This window comes from Jaculus jaculus, chromosome 5 (assembly GCF_020740685.1).
Source record: "Jaculus jaculus isolate mJacJac1 chromosome 5, mJacJac1.mat.Y.cur, whole genome shotgun sequence".
Taxonomy (NCBI): domain Eukaryota; kingdom Metazoa; phylum Chordata; class Mammalia; order Rodentia; family Dipodidae; genus Jaculus; species Jaculus jaculus.
Window position 1 is genome coordinate 95,949,799 of NC_059106.1, and position 24,662 is coordinate 95,974,460.

Genomic DNA, 24,662 nt, shown 5'->3' on the forward strand with positions numbered 1-24,662 from the left:
CCTCCATCTCTTCTGCAGTGGACCCTGAGCCTTAGAGGGTGTGATAGAGATATTTCAGTGCTGAACACTCCTCTGTCACCTCTCAGTACTATAGTGCCTTTTGAGTCATCCCAGTGGTCAGCACCATCTGCAAATAGAAGCTTCTCTAACCAGAAAGTGAGAGTAGCACTAATATATGGGTATGAATGTTAAGAAGAGTGCTTACAGGGCAGTTTGGTGAGCATAATATATGTATTTTGCCAGACATCAGAAGGCATTATACCCCTAGGGCTCATGACCTCCCCTGCTATAGGCTTTTGACTAGGTTTTCAGTATCAGGCATGATACCTCCTGTGGAGCAGGCCTCAAGTCCAATGAGAGAGTGGTTGGTTCCCCCCATAACAGATGCCACTATTGCAGTCTGGTTGGCCAATTTTAAGGCTTGCAGTGTCCACTGTTGTTTATCTCTACTGATGACTTCTGTCTCTTTCATAGTGCTGCACACAGCATAGCTTTTTCTGGCAGCTGATCTACAGGGAGCTCAGTGATCTTGCAGCCAAAGTATGTAGAATCTTCAGCAATAGGCTCTTACCATCTATTCCTGGTGGGAAACCAAGGGCCTTGGCAATGGCCTGTAATGTTGGGGACATCAGGCTCCTCCCTTGCCAACAACTCGCAGGAAGGTATTCTGGCCCTGCATTGAAATTTTTCTAGGAACAGTCTATGGCTTCTGGGTGTTCCATTGTCCAAAGAAGTAGTTTTCCATATGGCTTATTCATACCCTCTTAAATTTTGTTTAGCCCTCCCCCACCCCTACCCCACCCTACCTTTACTCAGTCTCATCCCCTGAACTCACTTAGCCCCTTTCTGGCTTACTGGTCTCTGCTACCAAAATTTATTCCAACTCATAGACAACTCTAAACATTTGTAGCTATTATCCACATGTGAGAGAGAACATGTGGCATTTGGTTTTCTGGGCCTGAGTTACCTCACTTAGTATAATCCTTTCCAGATCCATCCATTTCCCTGAAAATTTCATTTCTCTTTACTGCTGAATAGAACTCCATTGTGTAAATGTACCACATCCTCATTATCCATTCATCAGTTGAAGGACATCTAGGCTGCTTCCATTTCCTAGCTATTATGAATAGAGCAGCAGTAAACATGGTTAATCAAGTATCTCTAAGGTAGTGAGATTAGTCCTTAGGACATATGCCCAGGAATGCTGTAGCTGGGTCATATGATAGATTTATTTTCAGTTGTCTCAGCAACCTCCACATTGATTTCCATAATGACTGTCCCAGTGTACATTCCCACCAACAGTGTAGAAGGGTTCCTCTTTGTCCAAATCCTCACCAGCATTTACTGTTACTTGTTTGTTTTTTTTTTTTGATGATAGCCATACTCATATACTCATTTGCCTATATTCATTCGTTCATTTCTCTCTCTCTCTCTCTCTCTCTCTGTCTCTTTCTTTCTCTCCCTCTCACTACTCACAGCCTCTCTCCCCGCCCTAAATAAATACAAAATTTTACCAAAGAAAAAGTTAGACTGGGGCCGGACATGATAGCACACACTTTTAATCCAAGCCCTGGTAAGAGGATTGCTGTGAGTTGAAAGTCAGCCTGTGGCTATGGAGTACGTTCCAGATCAGCCTGGGCTAGAGTGAGACTGGACCATGAAATCCATCCCAACCCCAAAAAATGGAATGGTAAATTTTAAATACTTAACTAATTCAGTTTTAATCAGAATTCCACTTCTTGGAAATGTACCTCATTTCTCAATAGTTAATAATTACAACAGAGCAATGGTCTTCATCTCAGAACTGTGCCCATGCCTTGCCAACCAGGAAAGGAGGACATGAGCTCAAGAGGAGAGAGCTCAGTGTTGAAGTGCCATAGGCAGCACAAATACTAACACATAGACACCTCTTTCTCATTGAAAATGATGAATATCTGAGGAGATGGAGCATCACATAATGTATACGTATGTCCAAACACCATGTTGGCTCTGGGGAGATGGCACACCAGTTAAAAGCACTTGCTTGCCAAGCCTGCTGGCCTAGGTTCAATTCCCCAGCAGCCATATTAAGCCAGACTGAAAAACTGTACACTTATCTGGGTTCATTTGGAGTGGCAAGAGATCCTGGCATGCCCATACATAAATACATGTGCAAATTTTAAATAAATGAATACATTTTAAAAATGAAAGCAATAGTGGTTAAGGCATTTGCCTGCAAAACCAAAGGGCCCATGTAAGCCAGATGCACAAGGGGTGCATGCATCTGGAGTTTGTTTGCACTGTCTAGAGGCCCTGTCATGCCCATTCTCTCTCTCTCTTTCTGCTTACAAATAAAAAATAAATCAGGGCTGGAGAGATGGCTTAGCGGTTAAGCACTTGCCTGTGAAGCCTAAGGACCCCGGTTCGAGGCTTGGTTCCCCAGGTCCCACGTTAGCCAGATGCACAAGGGGGCGCACGCGTCTGGAGTTCGTTTGCAGAGGCTGGAAGCCCTGGCACGCCCATTCTCTCTCTCTCTCTCCTTCTATCTGTCTTTCTCTCTGTGTCTGTCGCTCTCAAATAAATTTAAAAAAAATTTAAAGAAAAATAAACCAAATTTAAGAAAGAAATAAAATGAAAACAATACAAAAAAGATAATCAAACCAAAAGAGAGACAAGCAGCGAAGATGTTTGGTGGGCGGGAAAGACAAATGAAAATAATAGACAGTAATGGAAGGAGTTATGATCAAATTCCATTATGTACATGTATGAAAATTGTTGATAACAGGGCTGGTGAGGTAGCTTAGTGATTAAAGTGCTTGTCTGTGAAGCTTAAGGAAATTAATAAGTAGATATTTTTGTTGAGTCTAAATTGAATTGAGTTCCTCTCAATAGCAGAGTTGTTCTCTTAGAAACAAGGCAGGTTAACGAGATGTATGGGCAGGGCCACGCTCTGAATGTGATGCATACTGGGAGACAGCTCTGGAAGCCTGAACGTGTGTTGGAGAGATGGCTCAGTGGTTAAAGGTTTTTGTTTGCAAAGCCTGATGGACCAGGTTCAGTTCTCCAGTACACACACAAAGCCTGATACATAAAGTGAAGCATGAGTCTGGAGATCATTTGCAGCAGCTAGAGGCCCTGGTGTGCCCATTCTCTCTCTTAATAAAAGTTTTTTTTAAAAAAAAACCTAGATAATTAAAACTTGATGGCACTTAAGAGCTTCAGGTTGAAAGACCTTGAGAAATACTGTTAATTTTAACATTAAAGTCACCTCCTTCTGAGCAACTGAGTGTAGATGTAAAAATCCTCTGAAGTTAGCCAGAGAAGCTCTTGCAGGGGATTATGTACTGTACTCCTTGGACTCTTAGAGCTTAAAACAGAAATAAATATGCTTTGGGGTTGGAAGACTGTGCCAAGTCTCACCCTACAACAGCTATTTTACAGCAGCCATAAGTTCCTTTGCTAGGAACTGGTAATGGGTAGTGTTGCCAATCCCTTCAGCACTAGGGTACTGAGGTGGTCTACTAGGAACTACTGTGAAAACTGGAAACAATTTAAATGAATAAATCATGAGTTAACTAAATATTTAAAGGTACTATAAGATAGAAGCTGCACGATGACTTTTTTGTGTTGAGGTGAAGCGTGAGTTAAGACTTGCATGTGGAAAAAAAAAGACTTGCATGTGGGTGATGATCCTACTTTCATTGTATCTACTTGCTGTATTTCACATAGGTTACTTTCTTCTTCCTAACACTAGTTCCTGTGCTTGTGTCATAAGCTGGCACTGTGGTTATGGTATAATTAGTGATGAATACCTCTTCCCATTCTTCTGTTGGTTTGGGTTCTTTCAAGGACTCTTGTCTGCTGTTAGACTTGGTTGTTCACTGGCTCCCTTCACAGTTACAAGGACTTAGGACATGACATTGACTTTTCCAGTGGGGTGAGCCCTTTGAAGTACAAGTAGGTTCTTTCACTGTGTGGCGGTTTTGTTGTAAATGATTTGGTTGATGGCTATGTGATGTGTCACCAGTGTGAGCATCATTCCTAGCATTAGCTGATTCCATGTTCTGCTCACTGCTGAAGCAACCCAGTATCCTCATACTCTCAGGTGTAATGACAGAGCTGTGGAAAGGCTTACAGAGTCCTACCAATTAGCACTAAACCTGTCAGAGATTAATGCTGCTAAACCCTCCCATTAAACTAGAAGTCAGATGTGAAAAGATTGTTGGTTGAAGTGTGCTGAACTTTTGGGAGTAACAAGCAGGTCAGCTTTAAGTAACTTGTGGCCAGAACTGAGAATTCTTTGAGCTAAAAACACATGCTATAGGAAATCTTAAATGATTTTTGGGATGTGTTGTTATTTATCAAAGTATATGAAATATGAATAATTTTAGTGATAGTGAAGTGATTAATCATTAACAAAGAATAATGACATCTTTTTAAGAAATGGAGCACACATGTAATAACTTGAAGCTGACATACTCTCAACATACACTTGGTGGCTATAGTAGCATAGCTTACAGAATGGAACCAATGCCAGCTATGCATACTTGCTCTTAGTAGAAGTTATTTTTCCAGGGTGGTATTAAAAGTATGTGGGGTACATGGGAGCTGGGGAGATGGCTCAGTGGTTAAAGGTGCTTGCTTACAAGTTCTGCCCACCTGGTTTTGATTCGCCAGTACCCACATAAAGCCAGATGTTCAGAGTGACATAGAAGTCGTAGTGATGTAGTTTGTTTATAGTGGTAAGAGACCCTGGTGTGCCCATTCTCTTTCTCTCTCAATAACTTGTTCTCAAGTAAATTAATAAAAAAAAGATTTTAAAGTGTGTGGGATGTGAACTGCTGTTAAATTTTAACAGTGAAATATCCTAGATTTGGGCACCTACACATTTTAAGCTGAGCAGTTTTTAACAACCTTAAATTTAGTAGTAATATCCATAAATTATGTAATGAAAATGCTAAGGAAATGATCGTACGAAGGCTGCTAATGGTATTTAGTGCATTTGAGAAGCCATGAGTGGAAATTAGAATATAATACTGGATTACAAAGTAAGATGACACAGAGGTAGAAAGTTAGATCACTTACCCTGCAATAGTGTTTCTCTCACAGAGTTATTAATTAATTTATTTATTTGGTTTTTCAAGGTAGGGTCTCATTCTAGCTCAGGTTGACCTGGAATTCACTATGTAATCTCAGGGTGGCCTCGAACTCACAGTGATCTTCCTACCTGTGCTCCCAAGGGCTGGGATTAAAGGCATGTGCCACCATGCTTGGCACAAATTTATTTTATACTTTGTTCCTCCATTCAACAAAAATTCAGCCTTGATTTTAATAGGCTTCAAAGACTTTATTTTTATTTTTTTATTTTTTTATTTTTTTTTTGGTTTTTCGAGGTAGCATCTCACTCTGGTCCAGGCTGACCTGGAATTAACTCTGTCATCTCAGGGTGGCCTTGAACTCATGGCAATCCTCCTACCTCTGCCTCCCAAGTGCTGGGATTAAAGGCGTGCGCCACCACGCCCGGCGGCTTCAAAGACTTTAAACTGTTCTAATTGCTACTGAAATTTAGGCCATTTGCTTATAGCATCCCCTCCAAATGATACCATGTTTTCATTTTGGTAGATTTATATGTACGAGAGATTTTGCTTCTCTGTTTTGCACTTGCCCAGTGCTGACTCAACTCTTGTCTTCCTAGGTCAATGGTCTGCAGCTTTATGGGAAATCTCGCCGAGAAGCAGTCTCTTTTCTTAAAGAAGTACCACCCCCTTTCACCTTGGTTTGCTGTCGCCGGCTGTTTGATGATGAGGCCTCTGTTGATGAGCCAAGGACAACTGAAGGTTCACTTCTCCAGACAGAGGTATAAAGGTTGTGTTGTTAGATGGAGGTATAAGGGGTTGTGTTAGAGGGAGATATAAAGAGTTGTGTTAGACGGAGGTATAAAGGGTTGTGTTGTTAGACAGAGGTATAAATAGTTGTGTTGTAGATGGAGGTAAAAGAGGTTGTGTTGTTAGATGGAGGTATAAAGGGTTGTGTTAGACGGAGGTATAAAGGGTTGTGTTAGATGGAGGTATGAAGGGTTGTGTTAGATGGAGGTATAAAGGGTTGTGTTGTTAGATGGAGGTATAAAGGGTTGTGTTGTTAGATGGAGGTATAAAGGGTTGTGTTAGATGGAGGTATGAAGGGTTGTGTTGTTAGATGGAGGTATGAAGGGTTGTGTTAGATGGAGGTATGAAGGGTTGTGTTAGACGGAGGTATAAAGGGTTGTGTTGTTAGATGGAGGTATAAAGGGTTGTGTTAGATGGAGGTATGAAGGGTTGTGTTGTTAGATGGAGGTATGAAGGGTTGTGTTAGATGGAGGTATGAAGGGTTGTGTTAGACGGAGGTATAAAGGGTTGTGTTAGACAGAGGTATAAAGGGTTGTGTTAGATGGAGGTATGAAGGGTTGTGTTAGACGGAGGTATGAAAAGTTGTGTTGTATGTGGATCCTAGCTACAGATGACTGGGCTTCTGCGTGAGAATGAAAATACTTAGTAGCAGAGGCCAGTAAGTTAAAAAAGAGACATAAAGGGTAGAGAAAGGAAGAGGGGAGAATACTTAATAGGTTGATATTGTATATATGTAATTACAATGATTGTAATGGGGAGGTAATATGATGGAGAATGGAATTTCAAAGGGGAAAGTGTGGGGGTGGGGAGGGAGGGAATTACCATGGGATATATTTTATAATCATGGAAAATGTTAATAAAAATTAAAAAAAAAAAAAAAAGAACAGCTTGAGGGCTGGAGAGATGGCTTAGTGGTTAAGTGCTTGCCTGTGAAGCCTAAGGACCCCGGTTCGAGGCTCGGTTCCCCAGGTCCCACGTTAGCCAGATACACAAGGGGCGTACAAATCTGGAGTTCGTTTGCAGAGGCTGGAAGCCCTGGCGTGCCCATTCTCTCTCTCTCCCTCTGTCTGTCTTTCTCTCTGTGTCTGTCGCTCTCAAATCAATAATAAATAAATAAAAATTAAAAAAAAAAAGAACAGCTTGAGATTACATAGTGAACTGTAGGTCAGCCTGGGCTAGAGTTACCTCAAAAATAAAATGTTTGTGAAGGCTGGGGGATGTGGCTCAAGGCCATGGGTTCAATCTTCAGAACTGCAAAAATGAATAAATAGGGCCTGGAGAGATGATTTAGCAGTTAAGGCATTTGCCTGCAAAGCCAAAGGATTCCAGTTTGATTCTCCAGGACCCATGTAAGCCAGATACCCAAGGGGGAGCATGCATCTGGAGTTCATTTGCAATGGCTGGAGGTCCTGGCATGCCCATTCTCTCTCTCTGCCTCTTTCTCTCAAATAGATAAATAAAATATATTTTTTAAAATAAAAAAGAAAAGAAAAGAAAAGAAAAGTTGTGTTGTTAGATGGAGGTATAAAGGGTTATGTTTGTTAGACGGAGGTACGAGGGGTTGTGTTAGATGGCGGAGGTATAAAGGGTTAGATGGAGGTATAAAAGGTTGTGTTAGATGGAGTTATAAAGGGTTGTTAGATGGAAGTATAAAGAGTTGTGTTCTTAGATGGGCGTATAAAGAGCTCCATTGTTAGATGGAGGATTGTGTTGTGATTTCTGTAGGTGTGTTCATTCACTAAGAATGACTAAACAGGGTGTTAGACAATATCAGAGTAGGGTCGCTGTCTTACCCTTCTCTTTTAATTTAACCAAGTCAACAAATTGCTTGCTTATTTATTTATTTTTGAGGTAAGGTCTTTTTCTAGCCCTAACTGGCTGGAAACTATATATTCTTAGGCTGGCCTTCAACTCACACCAATCCTCCTACCTCGGCCTCCTGAGTGCTGGGATTAAAGGCATGCACCACCAACCCTGGCTAAACTGGTATTTTATTTTATTTATTTGACAGAGAGAGATAGAAAGAGAGAGAATGGGCACTCCAGGGCCTCTAGCCACTGCAAACAAACTCAGATGCTTGTGCCTCCTTGTGCATGTGGCTTATGTGGGTACTGGGGAATCAAACCTGGGTCCTTAGTCTTCACAGGCAAGCACCTTAACCACTAAGCCATCTCTCCAGCCCTAAACTGGAATTTTAAAAAATATTTTTATTTGTTTTCAAGTGGGGTTGGGTGGAACAGAGAGTAAGGAGATGTGCTAGGGCTTTCAGCCACTATAATCAAACTCCAGATGCAGATACATGTGCCACTTGGTGCATCTGGCTTTATGTGAGTACTGGGGAATTGAACCCTAGGTTGTTAGGCTTTTCAGGCAAGTGCTTTAACTGCTGAGCCATCTCCCCAGCCCCTAATTTTTTTTTTTTTTAAATGAGAGAGAGCAAGAGAGAAAGAATTGGTGCTCCAAGACCTGCCACTGTAATCAAACTCTACCTTGTGTGCATGTGCAGCCTCACACATGCATCACCTTATGCGTATGGCTTACATGGAATCTAGGGAGTTGAACATGGTTCCTTAGGTTTTGCAGGCAAGTGCCTTAACTGCTAAGCCATCTCTCCAGCCCCAAATTGGTAATTTTATCCTCCAACCCATTTATATAATATATTACATTTATAGATTTGCATTAAATTGGTAATTTTAAATTTGACTTCCTAAAACTCTTTTTCTCAAAAAAGAAAACGCCACAGAGATGTGTATTTGTTGTGAATGGACAGTGTTCTGTCAAAGTGAGTGGTGGCTCTTCTTGATGCCTCCCGTCTGTTTCTGATGTTACAGAAGAATGTAGTCCTCCTTATAGTCCACTGGTGCCATTATGGGTCATTCATCTCACCTTTCCAAGAACACTGTCAGCTACAGTGGGCAGAGGCCATTTCTTAAAATTACTGGCTAGCTCATGCTGTTCTTAGTCTATACTTGGCATGTGAAAGGGACATAGTAAATTTTTGATTAATAATTGAAATTTTTCATTTTCTTTTCTGAGACAGGGTTTTGCCTTATGTAGTAATTGTATAAGCCTAGGCTGTCCTTGAACTAATCTTGCCTGCGTCCAAAATGAGTGCTGGTGTTGTAGATGTGCAGCTCTGTGCCTGGTGGATATCTGTTTCAATCTCTCTTGTTCTTTATAGAAAAAAAAATGTTTTTTTTTTTCCCCCATGGAGAGGACTTATGTCAAATCTAAGACTCTTCCTATCCTTAGTGAAGTAAAATGTATGTGCTGGCTTCTCTCTGAAGGTTGATAAAAAATGCCTTTAGAGCCGTTCTATAAGGTGTATAAATCTTCAAGCCCATCCTGCTAACTCTGTGTTACCATACGTCATACTTAAACACAATGGGGAGCAACACTTGAGTTAGGCTTGGTGTCAGCTCTGCTGCCCATTAGCTGATTGCCTTCTGTTCTGTGCATACAAGTTATGTAGGACTAATTGTATCATAGCAGTACATTTCTGTTGGGTAAGCATGAGTTTTTCAGAACTGTGTCACAGTGATCTGTTTCAGGTTGTTTCATATTGTCTTATTCATCCAGGATGCCTTGAGACTTCTAGAAATTGTGTTTTTTGTTTGTATGTATTGCTTGTTAAATCCTAGCTCTTTTTTTTTTTCTATCCTTCTGTTTTCTCATTTAACCTGATACCATCTTATGTTCTTAAACTCTATCTGGTTAAGTGCTCAGCCAAAATTCTATCTCATTAATCAGTTAGTATATGAAATGTCACAGTAAAACATCAGTCATGTCATATTACCCATTAGAACGTTTTTGTGGAGGATACAAGTGTTTTTGTTAAGAATGTCACTTTGTCCTCTAAGGATGAAATACACAGAGGTTAGTGAGGGAGAACATTACCACTAATGGCAGGTTTGGTAATTTAAGAACCAAGAAATTGTTCCTGTGTTTGGAGTCAGTCTACCATGGATTGAATGTTGACCAGAGCATTCTCTGCAGCAGTAGTTTGAGATATAAACCAGTATGTGTGTGTGTGTTGTTCATGGTGCCCATATGAAGATCAGAGGACAGTCAGTCATGTTTTCTCATGTTTTCATGGTTTCTCTCTGGATCTTACTTGTTTTTTGCTGGGCTTGGCTCAGGGTCTTGGCAAATCCAGTCTCTGCCTCCCACCTTGCTCTACCTTCTGGCTTTTTACTTGGGTTCTGGGGATGATTGACCTTGGGGGCTCAGGCTTGAGTGATGAGAGCTTTATCCACTTAGCCTTCCCACAGCCCCATTCCTTATTTTTGAATATGGTTTTGTATCTGGTGCCTCAGTTTTGCAAATTATAGCGCCTCCCTTTTTTTCTCCATTAAATTCATTTTCCTATACAGGTCACTCAAAATTCTGTTTGTAGAGGTGATTCATTTTCATCTCATCTATAGAAATCACTGAGGATTTCAACACAACTGCTTTTAAAGATTATTTAGCTATGTATGATTGCTCATGCCTGTAATCTGATCACTCAGGAAACTGAGACATGACGATTACTGCAACTTTTAGGACAGGTTGAGCAAAGTAAGTTCTAGGCTGACTTGATTACAGAATAAAACCCTATCTCAAAAAAAAAAAAAAAAAAAGGTTGGTTTGTAGAAGGCCAAAATATTTGGGGGAAGATGAATTAGATGAAATCAGCATGTTGCTATTAAAACTGAATGGGTTCTTTTTTGTGTATGTGTGGTATACTTACATGTATGTGTTTGTATGTATATGGATGCACATGTATGGGCAGGTACATGTGTGCATATGCATGTGGAGGCCAGAAGAAAATCTTGGTGAATTTAAGACAGGGTTTGTCATTGGCCCAGAGCTCACCTTTTAGGCTAGATCAGCTGGCCAGCAAACCACAGTGACCTTTCTGTCTTGGTCTCCCCAATGCTAGGATTACAGATACAAACCACCGTGCCTGGGATTTTACATGTGTACTGTGGATCAAACTCAGGTCCTCATGCATCTAGCCCAGGCTGATCTGTAACTCACTGTGTGTTCTCAGGGCGGCCTCAAACTCAGGCAGTCCTTCTACCTCTGCCTCCCAAGTGCTGGGATTAAAGGTGTGCACCACCACACCCAGTGACTTTTTCTTTTCTTTAAAACCTTACTCCTCTAGTAAAACTCTTGACAACTTGCAGGACCAAGTAGAAGTGGCTTGTCTGTATTGTGCACTGGCTGGACTCTGTGTGACTGTTTCTTTCTGCCTCACTGTGACTGGCACAGGTATTGCTTATATGCCTTTACTTTGCATGCTGTCTATATTTTTTACTTAAATTGCATATTTTTCCCTTTTATGCTTCTAATGGGAATGACAGAACTCATTGAGGTCTAAGAGGTCAGTGTTAATATTGTCAGTGAAACATGTGCTTTCCATTTGAGACATGTATGAACAATCTGCATTTTCTAAGTGCTTGAATTTTCATAATGGTCTGATCCTAGATAGTGTGTGCCCAGTGCATGAAAACTGTGCATGCCAGAGTCCCCAGTTTAAAAAGAAGCAGTGAGACTCCTGATCGATTCATTCTTTCCAGAACAGTACAGCAGTAGTTTGAAGCATCTACTTCCTTTGTTCTTGCAGGTTAATCACAGTGCAGATGTCAACACCGAGGAGGATGATGATGGGGAATTAGCCCTGTGGTCTCCGGAAGTCAAGACTGTTGAACTAGTGAAAGACAGTAAAGGCTTGGGCTTCAGCATTCTGGATTACCAGGTATAAGAACCCACTGGAGAGGTGTTCTGTTTTGTCTTTGTTTTAGCTCTGTTTTCCTTGTTTTGGCATGGTTGGCTGATGTTAATGCCCCGTGAATGTTAATTGTTTAAAGTATTCATTGACTTCAGCAAAACTGAACTCCAGAGAAGGGTAGTTATACTTAGATCTGTCACATTAAAGTTAGTAGTTCTCAGTGAATAGAGTGATGGAGGAAATAACTGAACAATAAAGGAAATAGTAGAGATTAGAATTTGTTGAGCTTTTACAATGTGTCTCTTTCTACCTTACTGAAATATATTTCACATATTGTGAAATTCACTCATTAGACCATTCAGTTGTATTGTTTCTAATATATCCACAAGTTATGTAACCACCAAAACTTTTAGAACATGTTTAACACTCCAAAAAGAAACTCTGGATATGTTGTCACATTCTTGTAGTCCTAGCATTTGAGAAACTGGGGCAGGTAGATCATGAGGAGTTTAAGGCCAGTGTTGTCTACATAGTGAGTTCAATGCCAGCCTGGGCCATGTAATGAAACCTTGTCTCAATAAACAAACCCAGAAATCAAACATGTATATGTTAGCAGCTATTCCTAATATTTACTTTTCTGTAGTTTGCTGTCATATGAAGGCTTTTACAGTCTTGTATTCATCTCCAGAAATGTTTTTACTGAAAGAATATGCTTATCAATATATAATCAATAGCATCTATGTAGTTATATTTCATTGTAAGTACAGTTTTAACTGTGGTAAGGTTATGTGGGGGGGGGGTGCAGTGGCTCACAGCAAGACACATTTTTTTCTTTACTATTTTATAATGGTTTTATTTATTTAAAGAGAGAGGGAGAGAAAGAATATGAATGAGGAGAATGGCCATTTCAGGTCCTCTAGCCACTATAATCAAAATCCACATGTATTCACCCACTACTTTGTGCATCTGATTGTTATGGGCACTGTGGAATCAGACCTGATCCTGTAGGTTTAACTACTGAGCCGTCTCCTTTGCCGTAGTGACACATTTCAACAGTGTATCAGTTGCTGTCATATTATTTTAGAGAATTGAAACTGTTGATTAGAAACGTTTTTACTGCTAAGATGCATATTTTAATACTTTAGTTTTGCCCAAACATACTGTATTTTAATAAGGCAAGATGGGCTCTGTCAAAGCATATACAATACAGAATGATAATAAAAATCAGGTTTTTATAAGGTAGCTAGGAACAAATTATGAGAAAAATACTTTCAGCATTATGTAAGAACATTAACTGCATATCTTGGCAGTATGTTTTAAAATTACTAAAATAGATGAGTTCATTTTTGCTGTTTGTTCCTGTGCCAGGTAACCCTCTGCACTTAGATTCTCTTCAGGATATTGTTGAATTATGAGCTGTTGATTCAAAATGATTATTTTGGGAAATACTGTAACTAAAAAGTATCAGTACTGGTCTGGAGAGATGGATTAGCAGTTAAGGCACTTACCTGTGAAGCCAAAGGACCCCAGGTTTGATTCTCCAGTACCCATGTAAGCCAGATACTCGTGGTAGTACAGGTGTCTGGAATTTGTAGTGGCTAGAGGTTCTGGTACACCCATTCTCTCTCTCTCTGTTTGCCTCTCTGTCAGAGAAATAAATAGGACATTTTTAAAAAGCATTAATATTATCAGGCATGGTGGCGCACACCTTTAATCCCAGCATTCAGGAGGCACGGATAGGAGGATTGCCATGAGTTCAAGGCCACCCTGAGACTTGCAGGGTAAATTCCAGGTCAGCCTGGGTTAGAGCAAGACCCTACTTTGAAAAACAAAACAAAACAAAAAAACAAACAAACAAACAAAAAAAAGATCAATACAATAAAATTCTGGCAGTTTATATATTGATTCATATTAGGGTTATATAAAAGAAATGATGGGGACTCCCCCCCTCTATTGGAACCGTTACCTAGTGAATAGTATGTGGTTAATATTTGTGAATGATTGAATAAAATTTGGGTTAGCCAGGATTAATGGCAATTAAATGAACAAATCGATGAGCATTTGTTAACCATTTTGATAAGTAGCATGTAACTTACCAACACTCTCTATTTGTGGTCTTGATGCAGATTTCAAGTGTTTATTTATTCATTTCATAAGTTAAAACGTGTGTGTGTCTGTTTGTGCCCATGCCCATGTTCGTGCATGCCAAGGCCTCTTACTGCTATAAAGCAATGCCAGGTGTTTGTGCCACTTTTTGTATCTTGCTTATATAGTTGACTTAGAAATTGAACCAAAGTTAGTGGGCTTTGAAATCAGGCACCTGTAACCACTGGGCCATCTTTCCAGCATCCCAACATTTATTTCTTCCTCTATTCACACTGCAATGCTAGCGATCTAACTCTGGATTCCACATATGCAAAGCAGCAGTTCTAGTACTGAGTTGCACCCTCATCTCAAGTTTTATATTTTGAATATTCTTTAAAGCAGGAAAGTGATTCAGAACGTACCAAGTAAAACTTCCATAAAGAATAGAGCCAGGTGTGGTGGTGCATGCCTTTAATCCCAGCAATGGGAGGTAGAAATAGGAAGATCACTGTTAGTTCGAGGCCAGGCTGAGACAATGTAGTGAATACCAGATCAGCTTGGGCTTGAGAGAGAGAAAGAGAGTCTACCTTGAGGGGACGACAAAAAGAATGGAAAATGCATTATTAGCCACTATCCAGTTTACAAAATGAACACAAAAGTTTTTTATACTGTTCTGAAACTTAGTGCCACACTACACTATATTTGAAATGTATCTTTTTTTTAAAATTATTTTTGATTTTATTTATTTATTTGAGAGTGACAGAGAGAAGAGGCAGATAGAGACAAGGAGAGAGAATGGGCGCGCCAGGGCTTCCAGGCACTGCAGATGAACTCCAGATGCGGGCGCTCCCTTGTGTATCTGGCTAACATGGGTGCTGGGGAATCGAGCCTAGAACTAGTGTTCTTAGGCTTCACAGGCAAGCACTTAACCACTAAGCCATCTCTCCAGCCCCCCTGTACCTGTTTTTTTTTTTTTAAAATATTTATTTATTTATTTATTTATTAGAGCAAGAGAAAGAGAGAAGAGCAAATGGGTGCACCAGGGCCTCCAGCCACTGCAAATGAACTCTAGACACATGCTCCACCTGGTACATCTGGCTTACATGGGTACTGGGGAATCAAACCTGGGTCTTTTGGCTTCACAGGCAAATCCCTTAACCACTAAGCCATTTATCCAGCCCTGTATCTAATTTTTATACTTAAGGAAATTAATAAGTAGATACTTTTGTAGAGTCTAAATTTAATTATAAAATTGCATTCTAGCATGTAAACCATCCTCAATAACCTATATATGACTGACCCTATTGTGGATTAGTGTCTAGGAGTTTGCATTTTTCTTAAATTTAGCTAAGTTGTAGGAGAATAAGTATGAATATATAGAGGATCTTGAACTGGTCTGGAGCATGATGAGTTGGTTGTCTCCCCAGGTCCGTGGCTCAGAACACTCAAGTAATTCATGAAGCTGAGCAAAGCAAGGATGACTACCCTAAATGATAGGGTGAGGTCTCATGCAGAGTTCTAGAAGGAAGGCATATGGCCAGAGAACACATGTGTAGCTTTGTTTCCATGCATTTTAAATTAGATGAGGACAAAGGAAGAACAGCCAACAACAGAGAGAGCTGTCAACAGTCCAGGTTAGACTGTAGGGAAAGCTTTTGTAGCTAAAGTCCCTCTTGTCTCAGGCATGACTACGGTGAGTCCACACAGAAGGCTGAGAAAACCCAACACGATATGTTTGCCATTTGGGAAATGCTCAAGCTTCTACATAACTCACACCTTGTAGGATGGGGTTATGGCAGTGGTGCTGCACAGAGGGCTTGAACCTGTGGAGTGACTAGACCTGTGCTCTGCCACTGTGCTACTTTGCAACTCAACTATTAACTGTTTCTAAGCAGTAGAACTCTTTAGAAATTTGCCTGTAAGTTTATTTAGCATATGTTCTCACCATCCTGTGGTGTGATTTCCACATTGTAACTTAGTTCTCTTTGCTTTGTTCCCCCCCCCATTTTATGTGTAATGTCTTTTATTCCTTAGAATATTATCCACATGGAACATTATTACTACTCATGATACCAATATACAAATGTTGTAATACAGCATCAGTAACACATATATTTTATATATATAATATACATACATTAGTAGGTGACATATGATAGACCAGTTCTCTTGCTTAACATTAACTCATGTAGTCCTCTCAAGAACCATAGGAATTAGGCACTGTTAAGCCCATTTTATTTTTGAAAAACATTTAAGGAAGTATTTCTGTGTTTATTTATTTATTTATTGAGAGAGAGAGAGAGAGAGGCAGGTAGAACGAGAGAATAGTTGCATCAGGGCCTCTAGCCACTGCAAACGAACTCCAGACACATGTGTATACCTTGTGTATCTGGCATTACATGGGTACTGGGGGATTGAACCTAAGTCCTTTGAATTTGCAGGCAAGCGCCTTAACCATTAAGCAATCTCAGCTGCAGCTCTCATGCCATTTTATAAATGAGAAAAACTGTGGCACAGTTAGTTCAGTAACTATTCCTCATACTTTTAACCACAAGCACCACTCCTTTCTTTGTCATTCCATGTACATTTTACTGTGGGCCATTCCTGTAGTAAATTTATTACAGTAGATCAACTTGGAAAAAAATTGACATCTTAAAGATTAATTTTCTAGATAGCATTTTTTCAGTGGTATATGAAAGTTTAGTAAATATGAAAATTTAACATAAGTGTGCTCATATATGCATTGTGTAAGAGTGAGTACTTATTACTTTGGAGGAAAGTAATTGGAAATTTAACACTTAAAGCAGTGCAAAGTAGTTTGTTGTGTATCAACATTCAGTAGTGAAGAAATTATTAGGTAGTCTGAGAGTTTGTAATTTTTAATTTCTATCCAAAAGCTTGAAAGAATTAAACTATGTAGATTTTACCTTCAGTTGACCTTATAATTTAAACATGGTAAGGGGATATTTTCTGGTGCTTTGATTTATGTTGAACTTTGAATAACCTCTCATGATTATAATTCACTAGAAATATTTGACATTAGCCATGGTATTGCCATCCTTCGTTCTTTTGAATTTCAGTAATGTAAAAGGTAAAATTTATTGACCAATATTTTTCCTTCTACTCACATCTTATTCTTGGTTTCCCTGCCTCCCTTCTGACTCAGTTTTTGCCAAGGCACATATTTGTAATAGACTATGTATTTGTCTCAGACATTGAGAAAGAGAAAATAGAAAACATAATAATACAGTTATTGAGAGACAGGTCATTCCTAAGTACTTCAAAAAATTATTTATTTATTTATTTAACAGAGAAAGAGGGAGGGAGAGAGAGAGAATGAGAATATGGGTGCGCCAGGGCATCCAGCCACTGCTGACGAGCTCCAGATGCATGTGCCACCTTGTGCATCTGGCTAATGTAGGTCCTGGGGAATCAACACTGGGTCCTTTGGCTTTGCAGGCAAACTCCTTAACCACTAAGCCATCCCTCCAGTCCCGTAAGTACTATTATTCATACTTTGAAAACCTGTTTTCAGAGTCCATAGGCAAATAAATGACGACTCATTAAAGAGAACAGTAAATTTTTTCTACTGTAACAAGTTTTTACTGAAACAAATGTGACTATCAAACATTACTGCATTACTTTGTCTTGGACAAGGTAAAGGTGAAGCTTTGAGGTGATGAGGAGTCCATGTGTCATTTGTCTCCTCACCCTCTTGCGCGTGTTGTTGCTGTTTTGGCTGGGCAACAAACCTGGCGTCATGAGCATGCCCTGTTACTCAGCTCTGCACCCAGTCCCCATGCATTTGTTCATGCACATATATGTGCATGTGCATGCATGTATGTGCTTGTGCATGTGGGCCTGTTCTTTTAGGTGCACACATGACCCTGTGTGTGGAGGTCAGAAGGCAAATTTCAGGTGTTGGTCTTCGCCTTTTCCTTGTTTGAGTCAGGTTCTCTAATGTTGTTCACCATGTGTTCCCAAGCTTGTGGGACATTCTCCTGTCTCTTGCTCACTTCTCATAGATACCCAGGGATTACAGAAGTCCATTGTAGCTTCTAGCTTTTTGACTTGGTATCTGGAGCTCCCAACTCATGTATTTAGAGTTGCACAGTGTTTTATCAACTGAACCCTCTCCTCAGTCCATAAAAAGCCTTGAAAAATCTTGGGAAAGAATTGTATCCATTTCAAGTATGTTATGTGTGTAACAGGAAAACTCTTTGAGCATGTTAAAGTGTTCATTTTGGTTGGAGGGCTTCAGTGTTGATTGAGTACTGGCTGTGGTTGCCTGGGGTATCACAGGCTGTGTGGAACATGGCCTCCACGAGGGAGGGCTCCTGAACGGGCTTGGTAGGGGGCATCTCCAGCCATCCCTCCACAGCGCTCCTGGAGTCCCTTCTGCTTGTGCACTTGTCTCGTTCTACCACTGGTCTCTAGTAGAAGGCATAAGGTTTGGTCTTTTACTGGACATCATGGGTGCAAATACATGCTGCTAAGTTGAGCCACACAGTGCACACCAGTCACTGTTGGTGTCACACAAGCCAGCCAGTACCTATGGCACTCACAGGTGATGATAGGTCCAATTGTGAAAATTTTTTGGGGTGGTGGGCTGGGGTGATTTATTCTCCCACTGGCTCTATCACTGGGTATGTGACAGAGGCTTAGCCAGTTCAGAGCATGGCATTTACTTGACCTCTGGAATTGGTTCAGGAATAGACACATGTGACTTGAGTAAAGCCAATGAATGACTTATTTAGACTTGGGCCATTCGTAGTGGGGCATACTGTTTATTTCTTTAACCTTTTTTACTTTTCCTTTTTGGTTTTTGGAGGTAGGGTTACACTATAGCCCAAGCTGACCTGGAATTATGTAGTCTCAGGGTAGCCTTGAACTCACAGCGATCCTCCTATCTGCCCCCTGAGTGCTGGGATTAAAGGTGTGTGCCACCTCGTCTGGCATCTTTAACCTTTAAAAAAACCAAAAAATAATTTCATACATGTACCTAATGTATTTTGATTATAATCTCCTAATACGTTCATTCACCCTTCCTTCCTTTGTCCCCTTTCTGTAATGGTGTGCTAGGGGTTCAGCAAAGTCCTTGAACCCCAAACCCTAGGTTCTTTTCTAATTTTATTCAAAGAATTGAATAAAAAGACTGATAAGGAAATCATAAAATTATTATATTTATTGAGGGAAGTGCAGAGCCGGAAAGGCACCCAGGTGGCTAAAGATCCCACCTGGAGGGCCTGGGGAAAAAGTGTGGAAAGAAAAGAGAAAAGGAAGTTCAAGGAGCTCCTGCCCTGTGGGGAGCTGGAGGGGATAAAGGAGCCCATGTGGAGAGTAAGGGCTAGGGGGCCTCCCCTCTGCTGGGTCTGGGCCCAGGTTCTTCTGAGGGAAAAACTTTCCGACAGCTGGAAGTTCCCAGGTGGTCAGTCTGTCTTCCCCTTGCAAAGGTATTTATGACCTTATGGGGGTGGGCTGTTTTCTGGCTCAGGTGAACCAGTGGATCAGCTGGTTGGTTAGGGCTAGAGGTTATCTCAGGAAGAGGCTAGTCCTGGCACCAAGTTCTGGGGGCTGAAATTGACCATCCACCATGTTTAAATCTTTTTTTTTTTTTTTTTTTTTTTGGTTTTTCAAGGTAGGGTCTTACTCTGGTCCAGGCTGACCTGGAATTAATTCTGTCATCACAGGGTGGCCTTGAATTTATGGCAATCCTCCTACCTCTGCCTCCCGAGTGCTGGGATTAAAGGTGTGCACCACCACGCCCAGCTTAATGTTTAAATTTTATGAAAGACCTCCTTCCCAGGAGAGGTCCTGATTGTTTGGGGAAAAACAGGTCTAGGAAACTAGGCAAGAGATAAGAAGTCAGATCATCTTTGATTTCTAGCAAATGCACACTTTCTTGCCTTTTTTACCTTCAGGGGTCCAGTCACCCTAACTGTACCTCCCTCTCATTTCCATTAAACCCCTTTTTTTTGACTAGTCCTTCTGCTACTTTGATGTTGTTTTTGCTGCTCCCCCCATTCCTATCATCCATGATACATATACATACACAGAAAGAGGGGGATAAAGAGGGAGAGAGGGAGGGAAGGTTTCCTACCAGCATTTGTTAAAGAATTATTTTTGGCATTTTTGTCAAAAATCAGATGATAGTAGCTGGATGAGTTTATATATGGATCTTCTGTTCTGTCCCATTGATTTATGCATCTGTTTTTGTGCCAGTACCAGGTTGTTTTTGTCACCAAGGTCTGTCATATACTTTGAAGTCAAGTAGATGGTGCCTCTCGGCCTTATTTTTGTTTGTAGGGTTTTATTTGTGTTTGGCTGTCTGAGGTCTTTTGTGCTTCCAAATGAAGTCTAAGATTGTTTTTCTGTTTCACTAAAGAATGACATTAGAATTTTGATGGGGATTGCACTAAATCTGTGGTTCTTCAGTGTCTTTCTTAAGTGCTTCAAAGTTTTCATTGTATATGTCTTTCTTGGCTAGGTTTACTCTATAGCATTTTAAAAAAAATTTTAACTATAAGAAATTTAATTGTTATTGGGATTATTTCCTTTATTACACCTTTAGCATGTTTGTTCTTGTATAAAGAAGGGCTCCTGATATCTATGTGTTCATCTTGTATCCTGACACCGATGAAAGTGTGATTAGGTCTGACAGTTTTCTGATGGAGTCTTTAGGATCTCTTATGTATAGACTCACATCATCTGTAAAGATAATTTGACTCATTCTTTCCCTCTTTGTATCCCTTTTATTTGCTTCTCTTGTCTTATTGCTGTAGCTAAGTCTTCCAGGACTGTATTGAGTAAGAGAAGAGAAAGTGGACATTCTTGTCTTATTCCTGATTATAGTGGTAATTCCCCTTTTATTATAATGTTGGCTATATATTTGACACATAAGTCTTTATTCTGTTGGGATACTATTGAAGTCAGCTCCATGTTGCTGGAACAGAAATCCAATCAGATAGAGTTTTTTGGGGGAAGGGGTTTATTTCAGGTTTACAAAATCCAGGGGCCACTCCACTAATCACAGAAGAAGCTATTTATGTCCATACTTTCAAGGAGGGGGGCGGAGGGAGAAGAAGAGGGAGAGGAGAGAGAGAGAAAACGAACTACAGTAAGCAAACACCAACACCAGCAAGCATGAGCTGCTAGCGCTCAAAGATTCCCCCCCCACCGCGCCCTTGCCCCCATGACATGCCTCTCCCTGTAGCAGGGATCTGCCTGCTAGGGGCCCATGTTGCAAGCTGAATTTTAATGGAACACCTGAGTCTGTGGGGACATACATTTAAATTATTCCAGTCAAACTACCACAGATATGTTCCTTCTCTTTCCAGTTTCTTTAGGACTTTTATTACAAAAGGAGGTTGGATTTTGGCCAATGCCTTTTCTGCATCTATTGAGATCATCTGTGATTTTTGTCCTTCAGTCCTTTATATTTATTGATTTGCATATATTGAAACATCCCTGCATCTCTGTGATAAAATCTGCCTGATCAGGGTGAATGATCTCTTTGATGTGTTTTCGTATTCTATTTGGCAGCATTTTGCTTAGAATTTCTATATCAATGTTCATGAGGGAGAGTAGTTTGTAATTTTATTTTCTCTTCCCTCCCTCCCTTCTGTCCTTCCTTTCTTCTCTCTCCTATCTTTCTTCCTATGTGTGTCTTTGTCTAGTTTTGGTATTAGGATAATGCTGGCTTCATAAAAGGAGTTTGGATAGTGTTCCTTTTTATTTTATGGAGTAATTTGAGAGGCATTGGTGTTAGTTCTTCTGTGTGAGTCTGTTAAAATTCACCAGTGATCTAATGGGGTTTGGAGATCATGCGTGCGTATGTATGAATGTATCCATCCATCCATTCATCACTATCTATCTCATTGTTTGTCATTGGTTTGCCAAAATGGTTTCTGTCAACATTGTTTAATTTTGGTAGGTCATATGTGTTTATAACTTCATTGATTTCCAGTTCAGTGGAGTGTGTGTTTTTTAGGTTTATTCTTATGATTTTATGAATTTTATTAGTGTCTATTGTAGTGGCTTGCTTTTCATCTCTAATTTTACTGATTTGGGTCTTTGCCTCTTTTGGTTAGCAATGCTGTACTGATTGTATATATCCATTCAAAGAACCAGCTCTTTGTTTTGTTAATTCTACTGCTTTTGTTATTGCTTCTATTTCATCCAATTCTGCCCTGGTATTGCTTTCCATTTGCTGATTTTTGGTTTGGTTTGTTCTCCTTTTTCTAAGACCCCAAGTTGCTTGTTTTAGATCTCTTATTTCATAATAGAGGCACTTAAAGCTATACACTGCCTTCTTAGGACTGCCTTCATTTCATCCCATTGATTTTGGTATGTTGTACTTTTATTATATTTGATTCTAGATTTTAAGAAAATTTCCTCTTGGTTTCTTCAAGGATCCATTCATCATTTGATAGTTTTATTGAATTTCTGTGGCTTTGTATATGTTCTGTAGTCTCTTGATGTTGCTTAGTTTTATTTCACCATGATTACATATAGAGCATAAAGAATTATTTAAGTTTTACTGCATTTGTTAAGATTTGCTTTGTGTCCTAATACATGATCTATTTTAGAGAACATTCCATGTGCTGTTGAATAGAATGTATTCTGCAGCATTTGGATGTAGATGTCTGTTAGGTGCATTTGTTCTGTGACTTCATTTAACTTAGATGCTTTTCTACTTATTTTTTGCTGGAATGACCTGTCAGTAGGGTATTAAAATTACTCACTACTATTGTGCTGGGCTTACTCTGTTTTGTTTTTTTTTTTAATATCTAGTAGTAGTTGTTTAATGGTGCACACCCATGTTTAGTGCATATGTCTTTAGAATTGCAATGTCTCTTGTTGGAGTGTTCCTTTAATCAGTATATACTAACCTTCTTTATCTCTTCTGCCTAATGTTGGTTTAAAGCCTGTTTTGACAGATCTTAGAACACTAACACACACCTGCTTGTTGGCTGTGCTTATTTGCTTGAAATACCATTTTCCATCCTTTCACACTGGAGTAGTCAGCCTCAGGTCACTGAGATGAACTTCCATACCAGGCGCAGTTATGGAGGAAGGGAATTTATTTGAAGCTTACAGATACAAAGGAAGTTCCATAAAGGCAGAAGAAGATAGGCCTGCCTTTCACACATGCAAGCACAGCAAAAAGCCAAAAGCAGCCACACTACCACAGGAAGCGCACAGCTCGGGCACTTTGCATATCTGTAGCTGGAATTCAGGTACCAAAATACCTGAGGGCTGTTAGGATCCACTCAGTGACATCTCCAGCCAGGAGGATGGACATCTAAATTAGAAGCTTCAGTAAACTTGTAAATGTATTGGGTGCCATCCATTCAAACTACCACACACCCTAAGGAAGTAATCTGTCTTATATAGAGAGATGAATTTTCTGGAGGCATAGAACAGAAGGATCCTGATGTTGTTTTTCTCTAGTATTATTTATTTGTGTGTGTGTGCACGCACATGTGCCATATGCTAGGATCTTTTTCCTCTGAAATCATGTATCTGTCTGGCTTTATGTAGGTATTAGGGAATGGAACCCGGGTGGGCAGGCTTTGTAAGCAATTGTGTTCTTTCAACCACAAAGCCATCTTTCCAGGTCTGGGTTCTCTCTCTCAATCCATTCAGGTACCTGTGATTTTTGATTTGGGAATTGAGGCCTTTAGTATTCAGTTATTATTTAAAGCTGTATGTTGATTTTCTAGTACTTGTTTTTCTCTCCCTTCTTATATTATTATTGAGGCATGATTTGTTCTTTCCTGTGGCCTTAGGTATGTGTTTTTCCTTCTCTTATTCCAAAGGATTCCTTCAAGTATTTTCTGTAGAGCTGGCTTAGTGGTTATCAATTCCTTTAACCTGTGTTCATTATGGAAATTTCTTATTTCTTCTTCAGTAGTGGTAGTTATACTCGTCTGCATTGGCAATTGTCTTTCAGAGCTTGAGACACATCATTCCAAGCTGTTTTGGCTTTTAACTTTTCTGCTGATTTTCTAGTTGCTAGTCTAGTGGGCTTGCTTTTATGTGACTTGGGGCTTCTCTCTTGCTGCTTTTACTAGACTTAGTTTGGTCTGTAGTTTTAGTAATTTAATTATAATGCAACGAGGAGAGAGTCTTTTCTGTTTGGTGTTCTAAATGCCTCTCTTTCTCTAACATTGGAGAATGTTTGTTTTCTATGATTTTGTAGAAAATGGCTTAGTATAAGGGCTGGAGAGATGGCTTAGTGGTTAAACTCTTGCCTGTGAAGCCTAAGGACCCTGGTTCGAGGCTTGATTTCCCCAGGACCCATGTTAGCCAGATGCACAAGGGGGCGCTGTGTCTGGAGTTCGTTAGCAGTGGCTGGAAGCCCTGACGCGCCCATTCTCTCTCTCTGTCACACTCAAATAAATAAAATAAAAATGAAACAAAAATTAAGAAAAAAAGAAAATGCTTAGTGTGTATGCAGTTAGACTGAAATTCTACTTTGTGTATGTTCAGAATTCTTATATATTGCCTAAGAATTTCCCAAATGTCTTTAAAGTCTCCCTAATACCTTCTTATTATTTTATCTTTCTTCTTGTTGGATTTTTCAAAATCTTATACTTTGTCTTCAGGTTCAGATATTCTATCCTCTCTCTGACCCATTCTATTATTGATGCATTTTACAAAGTTTCTATATTTATTTGTATTCTTTCCCCTGTATTTTGGATGTTTTTCTTCCACATTTCTATATCCTTCTTCCTATCTTGTATCACCCTCCTTATTTCATTCAGCTCACTTTTCATGTTCTCTTGAGATTTCTTCAGGAGTGTTTTCATCTTAGATTTGTTTGAGCACACTTGTCATTCTTGTGAATTTTCTCTAGCATTTCATCTAATTCCCCTCCATGAGTCTATTACTGTTTGGTTCATAATGTTTGCAAGAGTTATTTAGTTTTGATTTTTCATGTTTCTTATACGACTGCATCAGGATTTTCACATCTTGGGTCATTTCATTGCTGGGAT

General features: G+C 39.8%; 1 protein-coding gene across 7 annotated transcripts in view; it reads left to right on the top strand.

Moving 5' to 3' along the window:
- The window catches only part of Patj (PATJ crumbs cell polarity complex component), a 430,613-nt gene that overhangs the window by 84,984 nt on the left and 320,967 nt on the right, over positions 1-24,662 (top strand). For all 7 annotated transcript variants that reach the window (XM_045148899.1, XM_045148905.1, XM_045148902.1 and 4 more), the window contains exons 16-17: positions 5,675-5,836; positions 11,473-11,604. In XM_045148899.1, the coding sequence (XP_045004834.1) occupies positions 5,675-5,836; positions 11,473-11,604 (294 nt within the window). The remainder of the gene's footprint in view (positions 1-5,674; positions 5,837-11,472; positions 11,605-24,662) is intronic.